At 42.2% G+C, this 23,270-nt stretch overlaps 3 protein-coding genes across 9 annotated transcripts; all 3 read left to right on the top strand.

Moving 5' to 3' along the window:
- The first annotated feature begins 696 nt into the window (after window positions 1–696).
- LOC121542850 (protein YIF1A) lies at window positions 697–6,953 on the top strand. Of its 6 annotated transcripts, none has more exons than XM_041852424.2 (9): window positions 697–1,120; window positions 1,459–1,498; window positions 2,369–2,638; window positions 4,657–4,761; window positions 5,207–5,285; window positions 5,404–5,461; window positions 5,651–5,806; window positions 5,936–6,029; window positions 6,186–6,953. In XM_041852424.2, exons 2-9 carry the CDS (start codon window positions 1,481–1,483, stop codon window positions 6,342–6,344), a joined length of 939 nt encoding a protein of 312 aa, XP_041708358.1. In that variant the 5' UTR covers window positions 697–1,120; window positions 1,459–1,480; the 3' UTR covers window positions 6,345–6,953. The 6 variants fall into 6 exon arrangements, with proteins under 6 accessions (XP_041708358.1, XP_041708396.1, XP_041708388.1 ...); XM_041852462.2 differs by having other exon boundaries at window positions 698–1,116; window positions 2,394–2,638; XM_041852454.2 differs by having other exon boundaries at window positions 700–1,120; window positions 2,394–2,638.
- Window positions 6,954–7,117: 164 nt separating this feature from the next.
- On the top strand, window positions 7,118–12,453 carry LOC121546503 (forkhead box protein N2-like). Its single transcript, XM_041857769.1, has 5 exons — window positions 7,118–7,258; window positions 8,075–8,762; window positions 8,871–8,992; window positions 9,222–9,277; window positions 11,500–12,453. The coding sequence occupies exons 2-5, from the start codon at window positions 8,121–8,123 to the stop codon at window positions 11,847–11,849; spliced, it is 1,170 nt and encodes a 389-aa protein (XP_041713703.1). The 5' UTR covers window positions 7,118–7,258; window positions 8,075–8,120; the 3' UTR covers window positions 11,850–12,453.
- Window positions 12,454–12,978: 525 nt separating this feature from the next.
- LOC121542834 (atlastin-3) lies at window positions 12,979–22,619 on the top strand. 2 transcript variants are annotated; one of them, XM_041852406.1, is made up of 14 exons: window positions 12,979–13,085; window positions 14,347–14,556; window positions 14,736–14,870; window positions 15,017–15,121; window positions 15,229–15,279; window positions 15,916–15,972; window positions 16,157–16,249; window positions 16,376–16,514; window positions 16,612–16,739; window positions 16,828–16,884; window positions 21,307–21,378; window positions 21,496–21,687; window positions 21,865–22,104; window positions 22,334–22,619. In XM_041852406.1, exons 2-14 carry the CDS (start codon window positions 14,353–14,355, stop codon window positions 22,391–22,393), a joined length of 1,533 nt encoding a protein of 510 aa, XP_041708340.1. In that variant the 5' UTR covers window positions 12,979–13,085; window positions 14,347–14,352; the 3' UTR covers window positions 22,394–22,619. The 2 variants fall into 2 exon arrangements, with proteins under 2 accessions (XP_041708340.1, XP_041708331.1); XM_041852397.1 differs by having other exon boundaries at window positions 14,733–14,870.
- Window positions 22,620–23,270: the final 651 nt, after the last annotated feature.

Below are 23,270 nucleotides of genomic sequence, written 5' to 3'. Positions count from 1 at the left end.
AACCCAGCCTAAAACCCCAAACAGCAAGCAATGCAGATGTGGCTAGGAAAAACTCCCTAGAAAGGCAGGAACCTAGGAAGAAACCTAGAGAGGAACCAGGCTCTGAGGGGTGGCCAGTCCTCTTCTGGCTGTGCCGGGTGGAGATTATAAGAGTACATGGCCATTTAATGCCAGATTGTTCTTCAAGATGTTCAAACGTTCATAGTTGACCAGCAGGGTCAAATAATAATCACGGGTTGTAGAGGGTGCAACAGTTCAGTACCTCAGGAGTAAATGTCAGTTGGCTTTTCATAGCCGAGCATTCAGAGGTCGAGACAGCAGGTGCGGTAGAGAGAGAGAGAGAGTCGAAAATAGTAGGTCCGGGACAAGGTAGCACGTCTGGTGAACAGGTCAGGGTTCCCTAGCCGCAGGCAGAACAGTTTAAACTGGAGCAGCAACATGACCAGGTGGACTGGGGACAGACAGGAGTCATCAGGCTAGCCAGGAGTCATCAGGCCAGGTAGTCCTGAGGCATGATCCTAGGGCTCAGGTCCTCCGGGAGGGGAGGGAGAGAGGGAGAATTAGAGGGAGCATACTTAAATTCACACAGGACACCAGATAAGACAGGAGAATTACACCAGATATAACAGACTAGCCCCCCGGCACATAGACTATTGCAGCATAGATACTGGAGACTGAAAATGCTCTGACTTCTGCAGAGGCTGTTTCACCATATATGCTGCACGGCCAATGCAGATGACCATATAACGCCCTTTAAATTCTCCAAACCTGTTAAGAAAAAGTTAATTCCGGTCGTAGCTGTACTCCCTCTAGTCAGAACCAATCTTTATTTGGGCCAATATACGTGCAAATAGAACAATACAACTCTTTGATATAAGTATTTTGCTTATAGTTAGTGCTATCTGGAATCATTGGGACGTCCCTACCATGGATCCTTAACTTAACCATTTAAAATTTCAACTTCAATGGGGGTAACTTCAGAGTTGGGACGTCCCAAGGATCCCCGATAGCAATGACCTTTGCTTATCCACGCTGCCACGCAGGCACAGAGAAGAAGACCAATAATAGGTTAAGGTAAAGTAAAAGGGGCGGGTTCTAGGAAGCACCAGCATACACGTAGGTAGGTGTAAGTTTTGGCTTTTTAAATAGTTAATATTTAACTAGGTCATAGTGTTATGGTTTTAAATAATTGTGTACGTTGAAATATGTTATTCTACTTTAATTAACTGTGAATTGTTCTCACAGAAATGGTGGCAAAAACGAACCAGCGCTTCAGTTAGCTAGCACATTAGCGAACTAGCAAGAGTATAGCGACAGAAAACAGCTATAGCTTGCTAGCTAGTAGTGTACTAGCCAGGATTGAAAATGGCTAGCTAACTACTGGATGTGAAGATCTAGCAACATATGAAGGAGCGTTGCAAACCATTATCAAACCCGAACATTTCTATTTTTGAACAGCTGTTTACAATGGACCTTCCACATGGCTACCGAGCAAGTGGTAAGTAACGTTAGCTAGCTAAAAGGTTCTCTACGCTAGCAAATTTAACTAGCTCGCTTAGGCAAGGCTGTCATTGCATCATGCATGAATTGTTGTTGTCAAGGTAGTTACAGGTTGAATACTCATTATTGTCACTCTTTGAATCTCATAATTGCCTTGTAACTCAATATTGCCATGGTCCACAGTCTAGCTGAGGAACCCCGGCTCAACTCCGTTTTCTTATATGGCTGCTGAGTTGAGATTTGATGACTGGGTCGCGGAATTTGCTAGCAACAACATTGAGTCACCATCAGTCGATTCTGAAAAACGCATGACTGTACCTATGTTTGTCTGGTAGAAGTGCGGTCCTTCTGTGGGGTGCTGAAATTCATACTTTAAATAAAAACTTTTAGCGAATACAACCACCAACTTTTTTTTTTCTTCTCGTTGAAGTCCCAATGATGCCGGAGTGCTCGGAACCAATTGAATCTCAGTTTACGCAGTATGAGCAACGAGGAAAAAGTCGGTGGTTGTATTCGCATAAAGTTTATTAGAAGTATTTTCAGCACCCCGTGGAAGGACCGCAGTTGTACAGGACAAACATAGGTACGGGTAAACGTTTTCAGAATGTATATTTTTACAATAATCGACTTTTGGTGACAATGTTGTTGCTAACGGATACCGAGACCAGTCATCAAAACTCAACTCAGCCTCGATATAAGAGAACGGAGTTGAAGGTTCCCCAGCTAGCTCCACACCTGCCTTAAATACACAAATATTATTACAATAATATATGAAGTCATTTTTCACATCACATTTATTATCAATACAAAATATGTCTGATATGACGTCATACAATACTACTACTGACTAACACACCTATCTCACAAGTCCCAGTTCTCATCTCCATCTGTAGCAAAGCCAAGAGCTCGTGCAGCTCCCCACGCTGGGGACCCTCTCCTCTTTGAAGATACCAGTTCTGCAGCGCCACCAATGAACAATCAGGGTTACTACACTACTGGATACAACATGGGAGGGGCTCCAGCTGGAGGACCAGGGGATGCTGGGGTCAACAACCTGTTTGCTGACCCAATGGCCAGTACAGCCATGATGTATGGCTCTTCCCTGGCCAACCAGGGAAAGGATATTGTCAGCAAGGAGGTGAGAGAATCACACTAGAGGCTGGTCTCATTTTCATTGGGACGATGGCTACGTTCCAAAAAACTAACAGCTGAATGCACTAGAGTTGCAGCAGGTACAGTGCCTTCGGAAGGTATTCAGACCCCTTGACTTTTTCCACATTTTGGTACATTAGCCTTATTCTAAAATGGATAAAATAAAATAGCAATCTACACACAATACCCCATAATGACAAAATTGAAAACAGATTTTTAGAATTTTTTGCAAATGTATAAATAAATAAAAAACGGAAACCTTATTTACATAAGTATTCAGACTCTTTGCTATGAGACTCGAAATTGAGCTCAGGTGCATCCAGTTTCCATTGATAATCCTTGAGCTGTTTCTACAACTTGATTGGTGTCCACCTGTGGTAAATTCAATTGATTGGACATGATTTGGAAAGGCACACACCTGTCTATGTAAGGTCCCACAGTTGACAGTGCATGTCAAAGCAAAAACCAAGCCATGAGGTTGAAGGAATTGTCCGTAGAGCTCCGAGACAGGATTGTGTCGAGGCAAAGATCTGGTGAAGGGTACCAAAACATTTCTGCAGGATTGAAGGTCCCCAAGAACACAGTGGCCTCAATCATTCTTAAATGGAAGAAGTTTGGAACCACCAAGACTCTTCCTTGAGCTGTCCGCCCGGCCAAACTGAGCAATCGGGGGAGAAGGGCCTTGGTCAGGGAGGTGACCAAGAACCCGATGGTTACTCTGATAGAGCTCTAGAGTTCCTCTGTGGAGATGGGAGAACTTTCCAGAAGGATAACCATCTCTGCAGCACTCCACCAATCAGGCCTTTGTGGTAGTGTGGCCAGACGGAAGCCACTCCTCAGTAAAAGGCACATGACAGCCCGCTTGGAGTTTGCCAAAAGGCACCTAAAGACTCTCAGACCTTGAGACACAAGGTTCTCTGGTCTGATGAAACCAAGATTGAACTCTTTGGCCTGAATGCCAAGCGTCACGTCTGGAGGAAACCTGGCACCATCCCTACGGTGAAGCATGGTGGTGGCAGCATCATGCTGTGGGGATGTTTTTCAGCGGCAGGGACTGGGAAACTAGTCAGGATCGAGGCAAAGATGAACGGAGGAAAGTACAGAGATCCTTGACGAAAACCTGCTCCACAGCACTCAGGACCTCAGACTGGGGCGAAGGTTCACCTTCCAACAGGACAATGACCCTAAGCACACAGCCAAGACAGTGCAGGAGTGGCTTCAGGTCAAGTCTCTGAATGTCCTTGAGTGGCCCAGCCAGAGTCCGGACTTAAACCCGATCTAACATATCTGGAGAGACCTGAAAATAGCTGTGCAGCAACGCTCCCCATCCAACCTGACAGAGCTTGAGAGGATTTGCAGCGAAGAATGGGAGAAACTCTCCAAATACAGGTGTGCCAAGCTTGTAGCATCATACCCAAGAGGACTCGAAGCTGTAATTGCTGCCAAAGGTGCTTCAACAAAGTACTGAGTAAAGGGTATGAATACTTATGTAAATGTTATATTTCAGTTTTTTATTTTGAATAAATTAGCAAACATTTCTAAAAACCTGTTTTTCCTTTGTCATTATGGGGTATTGTGTGTAGATTGAGGGGAGAAAACAATTTTAACAATTTCAGAATAAGGCTGTAACCTAACAAAATGTGGAAAAAGTCAAGGGGTCTGAATACTTTCCGAAGGCATTGCGTTCAAGTGTGGATCCTTTCAGATCAACTCGGGGATGAGATTTTATCAAAGGGCTTCAGCCAGATATGGATAAAGATTGGATGGTTAGGGTTAGCTGTGTATGAGGTAGCCACATGAGCTCTAGAGCTGGTCTGCATCTGTTACTTGGCTTAGTTTGTGCCTGATGGAGCCTACTGTTGACCTCTTCCATAGTTTGTTCCTTAGAAGCATTGTGACACATTACTCTGTCCGACTCTTGATGCTGGATGAGACTGCGCCAACCATCTTTGACTGTGCTTATGATGACAGAGAAATTCACTTGTGCAATCTCTGTCTCTTCAGATCAGCAGGTACGTGTCTGTGAACAAACTGAAGTATTTCTTTGCCGTTGATTCCAAATATGTAATGAAGAAACTACTGCTCCTCATGTTTCCATACACACACCAGGTAATCAAGTCATTTATTACGTCATATCACATCCTTACACATGATGTTCCACAGAGTATGATACCCAACAGCACTGTAGCACACACTGGTGTGTCAAAGTCATGGAGATAGTCTTGGCATTCCTCCTTCGTCTCGTCTCATGTTCTCTTGCACCTATCTAATAGTCAGGCCTCCAAACAAGATAATCACTCTGCTAGCACTTGTGTGTTTTGATGTTGAGGTCACACAGAAGATTAACATTGCCTCTGTTACAGATGTAAAAAGGACCGCTGCATTTGTGTTTCATAAATTTTTATATTAACAAGCCTGATCAGTTTCCACACAATTTCCATACTCAGATTAGGATACATTGTTAAACAGACATTCTGTGACCTGATAAATGTTATTTTCAGCAATAACTTCTCTATGATGTGTAAATACATTTCACATGTTGTTATTTCAATAGGACTGGGAAGTTCGTTACCACAGAGACACTCCTCTCACACCCAGGCATGATGTGAATGCGCCCGACCTTTACATACCGTGTAAGTTAATTTTATGATATCAGAAAGATGTTTAATATCATTCATCTTTCATGATGGAATCTTTTGAATTGGAATACACACTTTGAATTGTTTTGTTTATTACTGTATTGTTTTTCAGCAATGGCTTTCATCACCTACATTTTGCTAGCTGGGATGGCCCTTGGCATTCAGAAGAGGTTACTTCAACTATTATTATAATTATAACTACGTTTTCTTTAGAACTGTACAAACACGGTCAAGCAAATATATGATTTCTGTAATGTTACAGATACAATTTATTCATTTCATTAACACAGTACTTGTAACTTAATCAACAAACTAAAGTTCTTCCCTCATAATTATTATTGTCTCTTCTTCAATGGCAGGTTCAGTCCAGAGGTCCTTGGTCTGTGTGCCAGCACTGCTTTGGTGTGGGTTGTCATAGAGGTCTTGGTTATGTTGCTGAGTCTCTACCTTCTCTCTGTTCACTCTGACCTATCCATCTTTGACCTCGTTGCCTACAGTGGATACAAATATGTGGGGTAAGGGCTCCAATAGATCTGTGTTGTTATCTAGACTCTGTAAGATTTGTTTTAACTTCACGTTGTTACATTTGTTCACACATTACTATGATACCCCTGTTTTTTTAGCATGATTATTCTATGTTTTAGGATGATTTTCACAGTGCTGGGTGGTCTGCTGTTTGGCAGTGATGGGTACTTCGTGGCTCTCACCTGGTCATCGTGTGCCCTTATGTTTTTCATTGTAAGTACTTGAGAACTCTGGAAATGTTTCAGATATTCTCTTAACTAGTAATGCATGCTTAATGCACGATAGGAAGCAAATTGACATGGTTTAATTAGTTTTTCTTACTTTAAACTTTATTTCCAAGAGTAAACATAATTTTGATCATCCCATCAGGTCCACTCTCTCAAAATGAAGATTCTGTCGTCTCTCTCCCATGACTCCATGGGGGCTGGGGCGAGTGCCAAACCAAGACTCCGCCTGTACATCACCGTGGCCACCGCAGTTTTTCAGCCAATCATTATCTACTGGCTCACCTCACATCTGGTCAGGTGACCTGGTATGGGGTCTGACCCTGAGGTCCATTGGTATCAAGCTTTTAAAAAACACATGTTGATGCTTTCTACAAACTTCCTTCTTGTGAGTGTCACTGTTACCTGCCTTTCAGCTCATCTGCCAGGGAAAACGGGATAATAGATATTGAGCTTTATCTTGTGTTCAGCTTGTGGGTTAAAGCTTTAAATGAACATTTTATTTTTGACTTTTGTAGGTGTGAGACTTTTGTATGCAAGACATCACTTGTCACAATGGAAGGCTTTTATGTTTTCCCACCATGAGTGTTTTACAGACAGTCATTTTTGGCCACCTTATTTATAGAGAAAGAAGGGCTTTGTATTCATGAAATTGGAAGTTATGATAAATGTTTCACGCCACACTCCAGTTCTTCCTCTAAAGTGTCCTGTTTATGTTGTCCATTTGGGTTTACCAGAAATGTTGCAATGTGGTTAAATGGAAAATGATTGAGCTACTTGGAGGATGTGCTACCAGTGCCCTCTCCATTTTAGCCTTCCCTGTTAATCCCTCCTTTTATTATTTATCTAAACTTTGTGGAGCATGAACAACATTGTTAGCATTTTTTAAAAATAAAATAGAATTTTAACCATGCCTTTGTCATTTTGTTAACTGAATGTTAAGTTTAAATGGAAAAATGTCTTGCTCAGTTGGATCATCCTGAATTTGTTGGGAAAAGCCTGAACTGTATCTTTAAGGCGGGAACGCGTAGGTGGCGCGCATTCTGCAAAGCGTCCTTTTGGTTTCCAAGGGAACGCTGGAAGAGATCGTGGACAGTCGGGAATTAGACTTCGATTCTTTGTATGGAAATCGGACAATATTTTAAACCGAATGGTATATTTAGCCTAACTCAAGACTTTCACTTATATCCACTGACAACTATTTACGTTGCTTTATAGGTAAGAAATGCATTCTTTTTTATACTCTTAAGTATTTCTGTCAGCACCAGAGGGGTATTTGACAAAAGACTGCTTGACTGATTGTGCTAAATGTAACTTTATATTCTACCGCCATTTTCCGAAGTATGAGCACATTGAGCAGCTTTGTTGAGCACCGTGTGGCTTCATGAGCAGAATGCTCTAATTACCCTTTTGAAAATAAGTTGTTTTCCAATCAAAAGGATTTTATGCATGCACCTGTCCAATGCCTATTTGCTAACGTTAGCTGTCTGAATGCGAGTAGCTATAGCTAAATCATTTATCCATTATAGAAGTGAAATGGAGAGAAAAAAACATAGGGGAGGACTTTGTTCAGACTTTTGTCTTAATCTTTAGCTTGTATTTTTTTTAATTTTTATTCTTACCAACTGAATGTTCCTGGAGCAGGGGGTGCACAGTGAAGCTTTTGAAGAGCGATTTTTTTTCTCCAAAAGGTGATTCCCAACCTTTGTTGGTTACTGTACTCCGAATCACATTTTGCTCAGTCCGGAGAACCCACAAAGTACTCCCTCATGTGCATTTTACCAGTAGGCCTATGGTCTTATGAGTCTTTCCAAGTACCCGCAATGGATAGCCCGAGTACCCCAGGTTGGGAACCAGTAGACTGTTACTCACTGAATTAATGGCTAAATGTTGTAAGACCGTCTGATCTGGTCTACAAAGGCTATTGGGTTTGTCTACGTTTTTCTAACTGTGGAAATGCATTGCCATCAACTTTAACTGACTTTTTTCCCATGCCATTGAAATAATGTTTATCTGCTCTGCTTTGCCCAACAGACCAACTATTGAATGAGTGCATAAGAAGTCTGCTGCAGGGAGAGAGATGGAGAGTGACACTCACACACTGCCACTCCTCCCTACATCTCTTCCTTATCCCGCCACTCTCTACCAGTGCCTGCCTTTCTCTTCCTCTCTTCTGCAAACTTCTTCCACTGTTCATGTTTCACTGCCTCTGTCTCCTCTGTCGATCCCACCATCCCCTACTTCACTTTCTCCCACAGCTACAGCTTCCATTCACCTCAAGACTGAACCTCTCTCCCCTCTTTTACACCCCCTGTCCCCCCCTCTGTTCCTTGATGGACAAAACTCACACTGCCTCAACTTTCCAACCACATCTGACCAAGATGACTTGACCTGCCTCAGCTGGTTGCATGAAAGAGGAAACTTGCTTCCCCTGCAGCCCCTGCCCAAAACAACACCACTGCCTCAGCTGGAGCCCCAGGATCTCATACCTACCCCACACCTTCCTCCCTCCCCATCCAAGCCCCCCTACTCCTTCAGCAGTCTAATCTTCATGGCGATAGAAGACTCGCCAGACAAGAGGCTCCCAGTAAAGGGTATCTATGAATGGATAGTGAACAGCTTCCCCTACTACAGAGCAACACCTGGGGGATGGAGAAACTCTGTTCGACACAACCTGTCTCTGAGTAAGAGCTTCCGTCGGATTCACAGGGACAAGTGCCAGGTGAGATGTGTTCACTGGTCTTCAATGTGTCAGTTTGCATGGTCTAGCTTTTTGTTTGAAATAATGGTATTTTGTAATATTGAAGATTGTGTATGATTTAATTTTCAGTTGGTGGGGAAGGGCTCACTGTGGTGCGTGTGTCCAGAATATCGACATGCTCTTCTGGAGGTGCTTAGGAAGACGCATTATTACCACGGCACCAACAGTAACTTACTAAACAACCCTGCATTGTGAGTATGAACAAACACATCTGTAGTTTAGTTCACAGTGTTAAATATCAAAAAGCCTTCTAACCGTGACTTAACACCGACATATTTTTGCCCAAAGACTTGTTGGTTAATGAATGTCAGTTAATGATTTGTCTTACAGTAGTAGATTTATTACAGCCCAGTCAGACCCTTACCAGTTGTCCAACTAACTGTATTTATCTTCCCTCTGTCCTGTGTGTCCGTGGAGCAGGTTGGAGGGAGCTGATTACGGAGTATCTATGGTGTGTGACACTGTGGAGATCTCAGGTTAGCCCTCCTCCATCACTAAGAATGTCAGCCTCATATACCTTGATACCCATGTTGCTTTGGTGCAAACTACAGCCCCTGACAGTATTGTAGTGCCTATTACAAATGTATTTTTGAAGATGTCAATTTCCTCTTAATGTTTAATTCATAGTTTAATCTAAATAGTTATTTTCAATTGAGGAACAATTGATCTATCTATTATGCCTTAATTCGCCTGCTGATTTTTTTTTTTACCCCTTTCTCCGCATGTTGCATGGTTGGTGAGTTTGCTGTTGTCATGGCAACAGCCATATATTACCTTGGCAACCTATAGCCATAGCAACACGCTGGCTCAGCTCTTTATGTCACTCTCTTTTAGTGCAGTGCTTATGTAAAACTGGTTTTGGCCAAGGCCAGTAACTTCCTACATTCCACTCAGAGATAGATTGTCTACAGGGTATACACTGTAATGTAGTGATGGTTGGAAAAAATGGATAGTTACATATCGCGATGTTATTTTGGACGATATTATATCGATACCTTGACTCCAAGTATTGATTTGTAAAAAAACAAATATATATATATATATATATATATATATATATATATATATATATACAGTGGGGGAAAAAAAGTATTTAGTCAGCCACCAATTGTGCAAGTTCTCCCACTTAAAAAGATGAGAGAGGCCTGTAATTTTCATCATAGGTACACGTCAACTATGACAGACAAAATGAGAAAAAAAAATCCAGAACATCACATTGTAGGATTTTTAATGAATTTATTTGCAAATTATGGTGGAAAATAAGTATTTGGTCAATAACAAAAGCCACTCCTTCGTTGCCCGGGCGGTGTGTTTGGGATCATTGTCATGCTGAAAGACCCAGCCACATTTCATCTTCAATGCCCTTGCTGATAGAAGGAGGTTTTCACTCAAAATCTCACGATACATGGCCCCATTCATTCTTTCCTTTACACGGATCAGTCGTCCTGGTCCCTTTGCAGAAAAACAGCCCCAAAGCATGATGTTTCCACCCCCATGCTTCACAGTAGGTATGGTGTTCTTTGGATGCAACTCAGCATTCTTTGTCCTCCAAACACGACGAGTTGAGTTTTTACCAAAAAGTTATATTTTGGTTTCATCTGACCATATGACATTCTCCCAATCCTCTTCTGGATCATCCACATGCACTCTAGCAAACTTCAGACAGGCCTGGACATGTACTGGCTTAAGCAGGGGGGACACGTCTTGCACTGCAGGATTTGAGTCCCTGGCGGCGTAGTGTGTTACTGATGGTAGGCTTTGTTACTTTGGTCCCAGCTCTCTGCAGGTCATTCACTAGGTCCCCCCGTGTGGTTCTGGGATTTTTGCTCACTGTTCTTGTGATCATTTTGACCCCACGGGGTGAGATCTTGCGTGGAGCCCCAGATCGAGGGAGATTATCAGTGGTCTTGTATGTCTTCCATTTCCTAATAATTGCTCCCACAGTTGATTTCTTCAAACCAAGCTGCTTACCTATTGCAGATTCAGTCTTCCCAGCCTGGTGCAGGTCTACAATTTTGTTTCTGGTGTCCTTTGACAGCTCTTTGGTCTTGGCCATAGTGGAGTTTGGAGTGTTACTGTTTGAGGTTGTGGACAGGTGTCTTTTATACTGATAACAAGTTCAAACAGGTGCCATTAATACAGGTAACGAGTGGAGGACAGAGGAGCCTCTTAAAGAAGAAGTTACAGGTCTGTGAGAGCCAGAAATCTTGCTTGTTTGTAGGTGACCAAATACTTATTTTCCACCATAATTTGCAAATAAATTCATTAAAAATCCTACAATGTGATTTTCTGGATTTTTTTTCTTCTCAATTTGTCTGTCATAGTTGACGTGTACCTATGATGAAAATTACAGGCCTCTCTCATCTTTTTAAGTGGGAGAACTTGCACAATTGGTGGCTGACTAAATACTTTTTTCCCCCACTGTATATATATTTAGAATCGTGATAATCGCAATACATATCGTATCATTACCTAAGTATCATGATAATATTGTATCGTGAGGTCCCTAGCAATTCCCAGACCTACTGTAATGCATGGCTTTTCTATCTAAGTGTTCAATTGCTCTACTGTATACGACACTATTATAAAACATTTGCACATTGCACATCAACAATGTATGCGGATACCAATAATGGATGTTAATGTGCCACATTTTTCAATGTACAGTACAAAACTAATTTGGGTCTCTGTCACACAGATTCCCTTTCTCAAACTCTCCTCCTCTCCTCCTCCGCTCCCCAAGCCTTGACCTTAGACAACCCACCTCTCTCCTCAAATCCACCTTCCCCTCTGACCCCTGACCATGAGGAGATGGTCAGCATGGAGGCAGTGGAATATAAGGAAGAGGTTGGTGAGGAGATGGAGAAAGACCCCCTGTCAGACAGCGGCTACATAGAGTTACACTACTACCAGTATCATCAGTACCAGTATCTGGTCCTGCCCGGGGACACTGAACTGGATCTGGAGACCGTAGAGATCCTGCAGCTGGATGCTGAGGCCCAAGAGGCTGCTGGGTCACTTCTGGACCTGGCAGGGGGTGGACATTAGACTGATCTACAGATAATAACATGCAGTGGGGTCTAAACAAATTGATCAATAGACTGAACTACACTGTGATGCAAGGAGATTATGTGCAACCTGAGTGATAGAAATTGGCAATACGTTGCTGTGTGCTGACATTTTGACACTGCCTGAGATTAGATTTGCTGTCATGAAGTGATATACTGTAGCTACTATGATTGCACATCCAAGCCACTTTACCTGATGCATGTGAACACATTTAAGCAACTCGCCACATGAATTGACATGTACCAAACATTGGCATATGCTTTTGGTATAAATTAAGGAGAAAATAGATTGACGCTGTACTGATAAGAATCAATACATCTATATTTTGATGGAATACTACAGATGAATGATAACATGAGAAATCTACTGCCAATGAATCCACTCTCAGATTCAGGGGACAAAGAAAGTTATGTTCAATTCTGAATCCTGAATCTGATTTTATAATAATCTCTTTACCAGGTGCATCTTTTATTGAACACTTTATTATTGTGCAGAATTAATTTGATAGCCTATGTCATTTGTTTAGAAAGAAACTTTAGACATTTGTCATTCATCTCTTTTTCACATCTTAACTGTATTAACAATAAAGCACCAAACTCTTATAGGAACTGTTTATATTTTTTTCCACGAATGCAGTGTCCAAACCATTTTATTTATGTACACCTTTTTCAAATACTTTATGGGAATCAATCAAGGAATCAAATATTTATATTTTATTTTATATTTCTAAAGATCTTTACATTCCTTGGATTCAATGTGCAGACTGACACACCCTAATTTGTGGGGAGAAATTTGACTGGAAATAACAAGTAACCAAAATAAATGCACATTTGTATTTGTGCCCGTCTAGGGATTATGTCAAGAGCCAAAGCGCAAGATTAACATGTTGAAAAAATCATAGCTATTTAGGAAAGTCGCTTTTGGGTGTGGTGTTGATGGCATAACCACACTTCATATTCCGCGTTCGTAGCACTCCGATAAAACTACATTTGCCATCATTGTTAGGGTAACAATTATCGCCTGGAGGATCTTTGTAAATGTAGTTTAACTACTTCCCGGGATAACGCCATTGATCGACACTAAAACTACAAGGCGATCGGACACGGAAGTGACAATTCGTGGTTGAAAAGTTTTCGTGCTAGCAGTGTTGTTATTTTTCTGACTCATAGCTATCTAGCTTGTTCCTGTGAAATCTGCTTATTCGGGATACCAAAGGTAAAACTGTGTTTCAGTTAATAAATCACGATTGTTCATGAACAGTAAACCGTCGTTAACAATTGCGAGAAAGTAATCTTTCTGTTAGTTCCTTTTAACTAGCTGAAAACAAGCCTCGATAATTTGAGCGTGCCATCAGTAACGTTAGCTACATTGCTAAAATATTGTACTGTGCCGTGTCAACTACCTAGATTGCTAAATAATTTAACTTGCCAACTAATGCCCTCAATGTATCAAATTGCTATTGGTTTAGAGTAGGCATAAACTGTTCTCTAGACTTTAGTAGTAGTATAAAAGGAGTGTGATTGTTTGGGCCATTCTATTCTAGGTAGCTAGCTACACAGATGAGAGAAACCTGTGTCAGACAGTCATGGGAGAGAAATTCATGGAATGTCACTTCTTGATCTTTCGGCACCACACCTTCAGATTACCGGTCATAATTGCTAATTGGCTATCTTGTCTGTGACAGGAGTAATGTAATAGTGTGTGTGAGCACATTCATTTTATTCTGATCTAAGAATGTCTAGTAAGGTTGGATATTGATGTAGCTTCCAGCCAGGTAAGGAATTGTAATATTGTGTTGATTTATATAGCCGTGTTTGCCTTTTCCACCCTTTCAGCAAGGGTGGCTACTAGCACTGCAACAAAGAGCCTCATTGAGAGGGCTAGAGGAATCTCAGCGTGGATGTGGAGCATGCATTAGCCCGCAGCTGGGTTGATGTATCACACATTACTTAGACACAGTCCTGCGCAGAGACCAACATTGTCTAATGATTAAAGCTTATCTGTGTATGAGTTGTTTCTCACTGGGTTTTCCTCATGAAAGAAAAATGAATACAAATTATATTTTACTCTTGTCTTTCATGGCCTCAGTTTGAGCTTGAATTGTTTATACAAGGAGTGCGATGACATGTCCAGATATAATGGCATAACAAGTTACCAGAGTTGTAACACCCATTAGTTATACAGTATCATCAGCGTTGATATCAGCTTGATGTGAGACAGGCCTACATCTAACCTGTGTAGCTCAGTTGGTAGAGCATGGCATTTGCAATGCCAGGGTTGTGGGTTCGATTCCCACGGGGGGCCAGTATGAAAATGTATGCACTCACTAACTGTAAGTCGCTCTGGATAAGAGCGTCTGCTAAATGACTAAAAATGTAAAAATCTAACCGACACTAACATGAAATAACGCCTCAATAGGGCGGCGCACAATTGGCCCATTTAAGTCTAAATCTCATGTGTGTCCCGTCACCCACAGGGAGCGATGGGGAGTGAGCCAGGTCCAGTCCAGATTGTGACAGTGTGCAAGGAGGATCACTCCTTTGCCTTGGACACAGAGGCTTTAGGACGGGTTCTGCTTGCACCGGAGGTCCGGGACAAACATGTGGTGGTGCTCTCAGTGGCCGGGGCCTTCCGGAAAGGCAAGAGCTTCATTCTGGACTTCATGCTCCGCTACATGTACAGGAAGGTTAGTGTTTCTGAAATTGGAACATATACACCCACACTTGGTTCAAAGTTCAGTATGTCATTCGTTTTATATCACATACCATCTCTCCCTGTGACGTGAAATGTTTCCTGATATCAGACTTATTCCCAGGGCTGCTGACCAGTCAGTAATGTGTAGCGGCGTCTGTATTCCTCCAGAAGCATGGTGAGGAGTGGCTGGGTCAGGAGGATGAGCCCCTGACTGGGTTCAAATGGAGGGGGGGCTCAGAGCCAGAGACTACCGGCATCCAGCTGTGGAGTGAGGTCTTCCTGGTGGAGAAGAGCAATGGGACGGAGGTACTGACTCCAACATTCAAAACTATGCTCCTTGGAATAATTGTGCCATTGTGCAAAAAAGTTATATGGGCACTGGAACGCAAAAGTGTGCAAATTGTAATGTTTGTGTTGGTATTATGCATTTGATTGATTTCTGCCCTCTGTAGGTGGCAGTATTATTGATGGACACCCAGGGCGCATTTGACAACCAGTCCACCGTAAAGGATTGTGCCACAATCTTTGCCCTCAGTACCATGACCAGCTCAATACAGGTGGTCTGCTATGCACTCATGTCATTTGTTATAATTGATGTCATTAATCTGACTTTTTTAAAAATGTTTGTGTAATATGGTTGTGATTGTTTGTGTCTCTCTTGCAGATCTACAACCTTTCACAGAACATTCAGGAAGATGATCTGCAGCAGCTGCAGGTCCGTTTCCCTCAGCAGTAACATGTTTGCCTGGCTGAAACGACAGACTCTTGTTGAGTCGAGTCTCGGGAGGCTCTGTAATGTTGTCGGCACCATGTTCCGATAATGAAAGGGGCTGTGCTTTTACAGTGGTTGGTTCTCTGTGTCTCTCTCACTGAAACACCACACACAGCCCTCCAGCACCACCCCCTTGCATTGCAACTATTCGTTTTTCAAATCCAAACAGCAAGAGGACTCAATCAGCTTGATTGCTCAAAACTGAGCTCTAAAACTACTGTAAACATTGGACTCAATGAGAGTTTAAAAACAGGGTATTCAGACCAACAGTGTGTACACAGCTCGCATTGTGCCACGTGGTCTGGTGTCAGACAGACTAGCAACATGTTCTACCTGTTCCACAACCTGAGAGCATGGCTCCCGAAGGGCATGGAAATATCAGGGAATTTAAAAACCAGCCAGGGATTTTGGATATCAATGTGCTCATTTAAAGTCAGGGAATTTCAAAACATACCCGAAGTGCAAATTATTTACAGTATTTGAAATAGTAATTGCAGTACCTTAAGTACATTTTGTCATTTTTTTATGTGATTTCCTCTGCATAATGAATGACATCCTTAATGTTATGTCTTCTTCCAGCTGTTCACAGAGTATGGACGCCTCGCCATGGATGAAATCTTCCTGAAGCCATTTCAGGTATGAGAACCAAAAGTCTTATAAATACAAAGCAATTGGTCATTTAGAATCTAGACCAATCATCTTTAAGTGCCTTTTGACCTTGCTCGCTGCTTAGGGTATAATATTTGCTAACTAAAAGTGCTTTATTATATGTGCCTTGCTTTTAATATATCTTGGTCTCTCCATTCTCCCATTTTCTCAGTCTCTGATGTTCCTAATCAGGGACTGGAGCTTTCCCTATGAATATAAATATGGTCTGAAGGGAGGCAGTGAGTTCCTTGATAAACGTCTACAGGTACTAGACCCTTTTTAGGGTACAATTTGATGTTGTTGGTGCTGCACTGTGTAAGATGAGAGAGTACATTTTGCCAGGTTAAAGTGGTCATTGGTGATAGTAACCAGTAATTGTGATGTTGTGCAGGTGAAGGAGACCCAGCATGAGGAACTACAGACAGTGAGAGAACACATTCATTCCTGCTTCACCTCCATCAACTGTTTCCTGCTACCACATCCTGGGTTGAAGGTGGCCACCAGCCCCGCTTTCAAGGGCCAGCTTAGTGGTATGGCTGCCCCCTTGTCCATCTTGTTAATCCATCTAATGATAACCAACTGAGTGTCTGAGGAATGAACTTAATCTGTTTCAAACCTGTGTGTCAGATGTGGCTCCAGAGTTTAAAGAGGAGCTACGCAATCTCATCCCCACACTGCTGCATCCGGACAGCCTGGCTGAGAAAGAGATCAATGGCAACAAAGTCACCTGCAGGGGCCTGCTGGAGTTCTTCAAGGTGAGACTGTGTGTTTAGCCCTCTGAAGTTCCTGACTGCCGGGTTTGTATCATTATGTTGTGTTTGACAGTGTAATGTTTGATTTCAGGCGTACATCAAGATCTACCAGGGTGAAGACCTGCCACACCCAAAGTCCATGCTGCTGGTACGCACCCATTTATCACTTAGATTTCAGCTTTACACCTCTTTGAGAGCTGTAATGTACACTACCAGTCAAAAGTTTTAGAACACCTACTCATTCAAGGGTTTTTCTTTATTTTTACTATTTTCTACATTGTAGAATAATAGTGAAGACATCAAAACTATCAAATAACACACATGGAATCATGTAGTAACCCAAAATAGTGTTAAACAAATCAAAATATATTATATATTTGAGATTCTTCAAATAGCCACCCTTTGCCTTGATGACAGCTTTGCACACTCTTGGCATTCTCTCAACCAGCTTCACCTGGAATGCTATTCCAACAGTCTTGAAGGAGTTCCCACATATGCTGAGCACTTGTTGGCTGCTTTTCATGCACACATTTTTTACATTTTTAGTCATTTAGCAGATGCTCTTATCCAGAGCGACTTACAGTTAGTGAGTGCATAAAAAAAAAAATCATACTGGCCCCCTGTGGGAATCGAACCCACAACCCTGGCGTTTGGCAAGCGCCATGCTCTACCAACTGAGCTACACGGGGCCTTCACTCTGCGGTCCGACTCATCCCAAACCATCTCAATTTGGTTGAGGTCGGGAGATTGTGGAGGCCAGGTCTTCTGATGCAGCACTCCATCACTCTACTTCTTAGTAAAATAGCCCTTACACAGCCTAGAGGTGTGTTGGGTCACTGTCCTGTTGAAAAACAAATGATAGTCCCACAAAGCCCAAACCAGATGGGATGGCGTATTGCTGCAGAATTAAGTGTGCCTTGAATTCTAAATAAATCACAGACAGTGTCACCAGCAAAGCACCCCCACACCATAACACCTCCTCCTCAATGCTTTACGGTGGAAAATACACATGCGGAGATTCACCCACACCGCGTCTCACAAAGACACAGTGGTTGGAACCAAAAATATCCACAATTTGGACTCCATACCAAAGGACACATTTCCACCGGTCTAATGTCCATTGCGCGTGTTTCTTGGCCCAAGCAAGTGTCTTCTTCTTATTGGTGTCCTTTAGTAGTGGTTTCTTGGCAGCAATTCGACAATGAAGGCCTGATTCACACAGTCTCTTCTGAACAGTTGCTGTTGATATGTGTCTGTTACTTGAACTCTGTGAAGCATTTATTTGGGCTGCAATTTCTGAGGCTGGTAACTCTAATGAACTTATCCTCTGCAGCAGAGGTAACTCTGGGTCTTCCATTCCTGTGGCGGTCCTCATGAGAGCCAGTTTCATAATAGCACTTGATGGTTTTTGCGACTGCACTTGAAGAAACGTTCTAAGTTCTTGAAATGTTCCATATTGACTGACCTTCATGTCTTAAAGTAATGATGGACTGTCGTTTCTCTTTGCTTATTTGAGCTGTTCTTGCCATAATATGGACTTGGTCTTTTACCAAATAGGGCTATCTTCTGTATACCTTGTCACAACACAACTGATTGGCTCAAACGCATTAAGAAGGAAATAAATTCCACAAATTAACTTTTAAGAAGGCACACCTGTTAATTGAAATGCATTCCAAGTGACTACCTCATGAAGCTGGTTGAGAGAATGCCAAGCGTGTGCAAAGCTGTCATCAAGGCAAAGGGTGGCTATTTGAAGAATCTCAAATATAAAATATATTTTGATTTGTTTAATACTTTTTTATGTTACTACATGATTCCATATGTTATTTCATAGTTTTGATGTCTTCACTATTATTCTACAATGTAGAAAATAGTAAAAATAAAGAGAACCCCTTGAGTAGGTGTTCTAAAATGTTTGACCGGTAGTGTAATGCTCTACTGCAGGGGTATCAAACGTCCGGCCCGCGGGCCGGATCAGGCCCGCAAACGGGTTTAATCCGGCCCGCGAGATGATTTAAAATAAAATAAAAAATAAAAAAACGTTGTAAAGTATAAAAATGCGCTGCAATTTTTCTATTAAATTAACTGCTGTTCCAATTGCGTCCACTGGATGGCGCAATAGCAATTGTGTTAAGCAAGCAAACTGTTTATACCGGGGCAGAGCAAGTAGGTCAAGCACGTGCAGCCAATGAGCTACTTTGTTTTGCCCGCGATATTTATTACGGCTTCTACTTTTAACATTATGTGCTTTGGCACCCTCATTGCCCCAATATGTCTCTGTCAAAAAAGAGAAAAGTGGACGCAGAGTGCAGAGTGTTCCAAGAAAAATGGTCATCCTATTTATTCACGGAATTGAATGGGAAAGCTGTATGTTTGGTGTGTTCAGAGCATGTTGCAGTGCTGAAAGAATATAACCTTCGCCGCCACTATGTGAGTCTTCATGCCGACAAATGTGACAACTTTCAAGGACAGCGGAGAAGAGAGAAGGTGAATGAACTGTTGGCGGGTCTGAAGAAACAGCAGTCTGTGTTTACTCACAGCCGAGACATCAGTGACGCTGCAGTGAAAGCTAGCTACCTCATTGCTAATGAAATCGCAGTGGCTTCAAAACCATTTAGTGAGGATGAATTTGTAAAAACATGCATGATGAAGGCAGCGGAGATTGTGTGCCCTGAAAAGCGGCAGGCTTTTTGCAAATATCAGCCTGACAAGAAACACAGTTGCAGACAGGATTTCCGATCTTTCAGTGGATTTGGACAGCCAGTTGAAGCAAAAAGTAAAGTCATTTATTGCGTTTTCGGTTGCAATTGATGAAAGCACGGACATTACAGATGTTGCACAACTGGCCATTTTCATCCGCGGAGTTGATGACACATTGACCGTCACCGAGGAGTTCGTGGAGTTGGTGCCGATGACAGATACAACGACAGCAGCTGATATTTTTACCGCACTCGTCGGCGCGCTGGACAGGGTTGGAGTGGACTGGTCCCGCGCTGTCAGCCTGGCTACAGATGCGCCCTCAATGATCGGGAAAAAAGCAGGCGTTGTGACAAAGTTCAGAGAGAAAGTGCAATCTGCAAATGGAGGATGTGATTTTTTGACTTTTCACTGTATTTTGCACCAGGAGGCTTTGTGTTGCAAGTCATTAAAGATGGATAACGTCATGAAGGTGGTCATCCAAACTGTTAATTTCATCCGATCCAGAAGCCTGAATCACCGTCAGTTTGACAGCCTTCTCAGAGAGAAAGACCACATCTATGGCCTGCCATACCACACTGAGGTAAGATGGTTAAGCCGAGGTGCTGTGCTGAGGCGTTTCTTTGATTTACGAGAAGAAATTGAACAGTTCATGGAAGAAAAGGGCAAACCAGTGTTAGAATTTCATTCCGCAGAATGGATGCAGGACCTTGCATTTATGGTGGATGTTACAGAGCACCTGAATAACTTGAACAAACAGCTGCAAGGGCGCAACAAAGTTGTCACGCAGTATTATGACAGCATACGTTCTTTCAAGTTGAAGCTGTCATTGTGGGAGACGTAACTTGCCGGTGGTGATGCAGCTCACTTCCCCTGTCTGAAAAATGTGCGCGACCCAACATGTGGCAGACATGAAGCGGTTCAAAGATAAAATAACGGGACTGTTACGGAGTTTGAGCAACGCTTTCAGATTTATGTTTATATGTTTTTATGTTGATGTGCTATTGTTTTTAATTGATTTAATTTTATTTGTATATTTAACCTATTCTTGACTCTGTGGTTCTTGCACTTGTTTGGGGAACAGGATTTCATTATTTTTATCTACATTTCTGCCTGAGAAATGACACCCTGATATAGTTCTGTGATATACTTCTGTGAATCACTGAGGCATTGTGTGTTTGTGTGTTCTTTGTCCTCAGAACTTTCAAATAACTTGAGGTGTTTTATGATTAATAGTGATGTTGTGCTTTTGGACACTGTCCTCAGGCTCCAGCTTTATGTTTATATGTTTTTATGTTGATGTGCTATTGTTTTTAATTGATTTTATTTGATTTGTATATTTAACCTATTCTTGACTCTGTGGTTCTTGCACTTGTTTGGGGAACAGGATTTCATTATTTTTATCTACATTTCTGCCTGAGAAATGACACCCTGATATAGTTCTGTGATCTGTGAAACAGTTCTGTTAATCACTGAGGCATTGTGTGTTTGTGTTATTTTTGTTTAGAATTTTCAAATAAACTTGACGTGTTTTATGATTAATAGTGATGTTGTGCTTGTACTATTTTGGACACACTGTCCTCAGGCTCCAGCTTTATGTTGTATGTTGATCGTATTAAAACAAAGAAAACAATCTGAAGTTGTTGTTTTTAAGTTATATATACCATGATTTTTCCAGTCCGGCCCACTTGGGAATAGATTTTCCTCCATGTGGCCCCTGAGCTAAAATGAGTTTGACACCCCTGCTCTACTGTATTGCTCTTCAACAGGCAAATGTTCTTTTTGGAGATTTGAGCATGTTCATAAGTCTGGAGTTTTTGTTGAATGTTATTAGTCCACTGCCACTAAATGTACATTGCATTTCTCTCACAAGGCCACAGCAGAGGCCAACAACCTGGCAGCCGTGGCAGCAGCCAAAGACCAGTATTACAAGAACATGGAGAAGGTGGGGTTGTGTTCTTGGCAAAGAGAGCTACGTGCATTTTTTAAATATCTGGAATAAAAATGTTCTCTTAACCCTTAAGGCCTTGCATTCTGTATTAATCTCTCTATTGTCCTGAAGGTCTGCGGGGGAGACCTTCCCTATGTGGCTCCTGCCTCTCTGGAGGAGAAGCACCACTTCTTCCTCCGGGAGTCCCTCCATGTCTTCTCCTCCACCAAAAAGATGGGAGGGCAGGAGTTCTGTGACCGCTACCAAGACCAGCTGGAGGCTGAGTTGGTAGAGCTGTGGCAGTCTTTCAGAAAGCACAATGAGGTGAGAGAGACTGACTCACAACCTAGTGGTATCACTTGGCACCAGATCAATTTTTGTCAGTAAAAACATTTTATTTTCCATTTTAAATTTACTGTGGATACATATAAGGTAGAATTATTGAAGTTAAGTTTACAGATAAACATTATGATTAATATTATTTTTATTTCTCTTTGAAAGTCAAAGAATGTCTTCACTGCATTCCGGACGCCTGCAGTGCTGTTTGTCCTTGTGTGCTTCCTGTACGTACTGTCAGGGCTGTTGCTCTTCATCGGCCTGGCTACCATTGCTTTTGCATGTGACTGTGTCTTGGGCCTGGCCATGGTCGCCATGCTCACCTGGGCCTTCATACGCTATTCGGGAAAATACCGGGGGCTGGGGGGAGCCATCGACCAGACGGCAGGCGTCATACTGCAGCAGGTGAGAACAGCTTTTGAATTGTAGGTGTAGGTGGGACATAAGACAAGGCCCATTTACATTTGGCGCACAGAGTATGCAGTTGGACTGTTAAAAAAAAAAATAGCTAAGCATAGTTATTGTTTGTAAACTTTTGGTAAGAATCAAAATGTCCCTCATTAGAAGTCATTCAAGTACCCTTATTTAAAGTTTTCATTCAATGCAATTTAATCATGTCCTTCTTTTCTTTCAGGCCACTGTGGTGTTGAATAAGTCAAGGCCAGCAGTGGCTAAGATGAAGAAATCCAGCTAGATGGCCTCTTTATCTCATTGCAATACAACATGCACACATCCCAGCACTAAAGCCTTACAATGCTATCACATGGAACCAACATATAGCACTCCAACACCAACACATGATTACAACGGCAGTGGGAGGTCAACACGATGCACATTCACCAGCATCTTTATTATTATTATTTTTTGTTACATTTTAGTCATTTAGCAGACGTTCTTATCCAGAGCGACTTACAGTTAGTGAGTGCATACATTTTCATACTGCCCCCCGTGGGAAACGAACCCACAACCCTGGCGTTGCAAGCACCGTGCTCTACCAACTGAGCTACACGGGGCCTTTTCAATCGCACAATTTTACACTACATCACTCTATCTACATAAAGATGAGATCATAGTCTTCCAGAGTATCTGGGGCAAGGTGCATTATCTCATACCCATGGGGATGTTTAATCCTCAGGACCTGTTTTTAACACTGACTGACACTGCCATTTGCACACTCCTCCTTGTCCGTAAAGACAACCCAGTGATGTTTACTTAGAAACCTTAGACCCAAGTAATGCATTATTATTGGACATGCCATGGATTTCAATGCATCATAATCTATGTATCCTTTGTGACCAATGCTTATTACTAGGAGGCTTGCGAGGAGGCTTTTAAGTCATGTAAGACTTGGTGTATCCTCCTGATGCAATTTAACTATGCTGTGCTGTAATGGGGTATACATGTAGCCAGATCTTCTTGACTTTATGCCGGTCTCTTTATACCGCTCTGTGGCCTTGTGCACATTCCATCCCATTCCCAGTTTTGCAGCATGCTCCTTATTTGCTTCACCTTATCCATGTCAGGGATTCCTTGTTGTTGTTCTGTTTTCGCTTCATTTTTGATTCCAGGCT

Source organism: Coregonus clupeaformis, chromosome 3 (assembly GCF_020615455.1).
Source record: "Coregonus clupeaformis isolate EN_2021a chromosome 3, ASM2061545v1, whole genome shotgun sequence".
Taxonomy (NCBI): domain Eukaryota; kingdom Metazoa; phylum Chordata; class Actinopteri; order Salmoniformes; family Salmonidae; genus Coregonus; species Coregonus clupeaformis.
The sequence above is the reverse complement of the archived record's forward strand: the minus strand, read 5'-3'. Positions and strand labels throughout refer to the sequence as shown.

Excerpts from the sequence above, each read along its gene's own strand:
- LOC121546503 (XM_041857769.1), top strand. The coding sequence starts at position 8,121 with ATGGAGAGTGACACTCACACACTGCCACTCCTCCCTACATCTCTTCCT. Across the intron at positions 8,763-8,870 it reads TTCACAGGGACAAGTGCCAG|TTGGTGGGGAAGGGCTCACT; the intron begins GTGAGATGTGTT and ends TTTAATTTTCAG. Across the intron at positions 9,278-11,499 it reads TGACACTGTGGAGATCTCAG|ATTCCCTTTCTCAAACTCTC; the intron begins GTTAGCCCTCCT and ends TCTGTCACACAG.
- LOC121542834 (XM_041852397.1), top strand. The coding sequence starts at position 14,353 with ATGGGGAGTGAGCCAGGTCCAGTCCAGATTGTGACAGTGTGCAAGGAG. Across the intron at positions 15,122-15,228 it reads CCATGACCAGCTCAATACAG|ATCTACAACCTTTCACAGAA; the intron begins GTGGTCTGCTAT and ends TCTCTCTTGCAG. Across the intron at positions 21,688-21,864 it reads CTTTCAGAAAGCACAATGAG|TCAAAGAATGTCTTCACTGC; the intron begins GTGAGAGAGACT and ends TCTCTTTGAAAG.
- LOC121542850 (XM_041852416.2), top strand. The coding sequence starts at position 1,405 with ATGAAGGAGCGTTGCAAACCATTATCAAACCCGAACATTTCTATTTTT. Across the intron at positions 2,639-4,656 it reads AGGATATTGTCAGCAAGGAG|ATCAGCAGGTACGTGTCTGT; the intron begins GTGAGAGAATCA and ends CTGTCTCTTCAG. Across the intron at positions 5,807-5,935 it reads AGTGGATACAAATATGTGGG|GATGATTTTCACAGTGCTGG; the intron begins GTAAGGGCTCCA and ends TCTATGTTTTAG.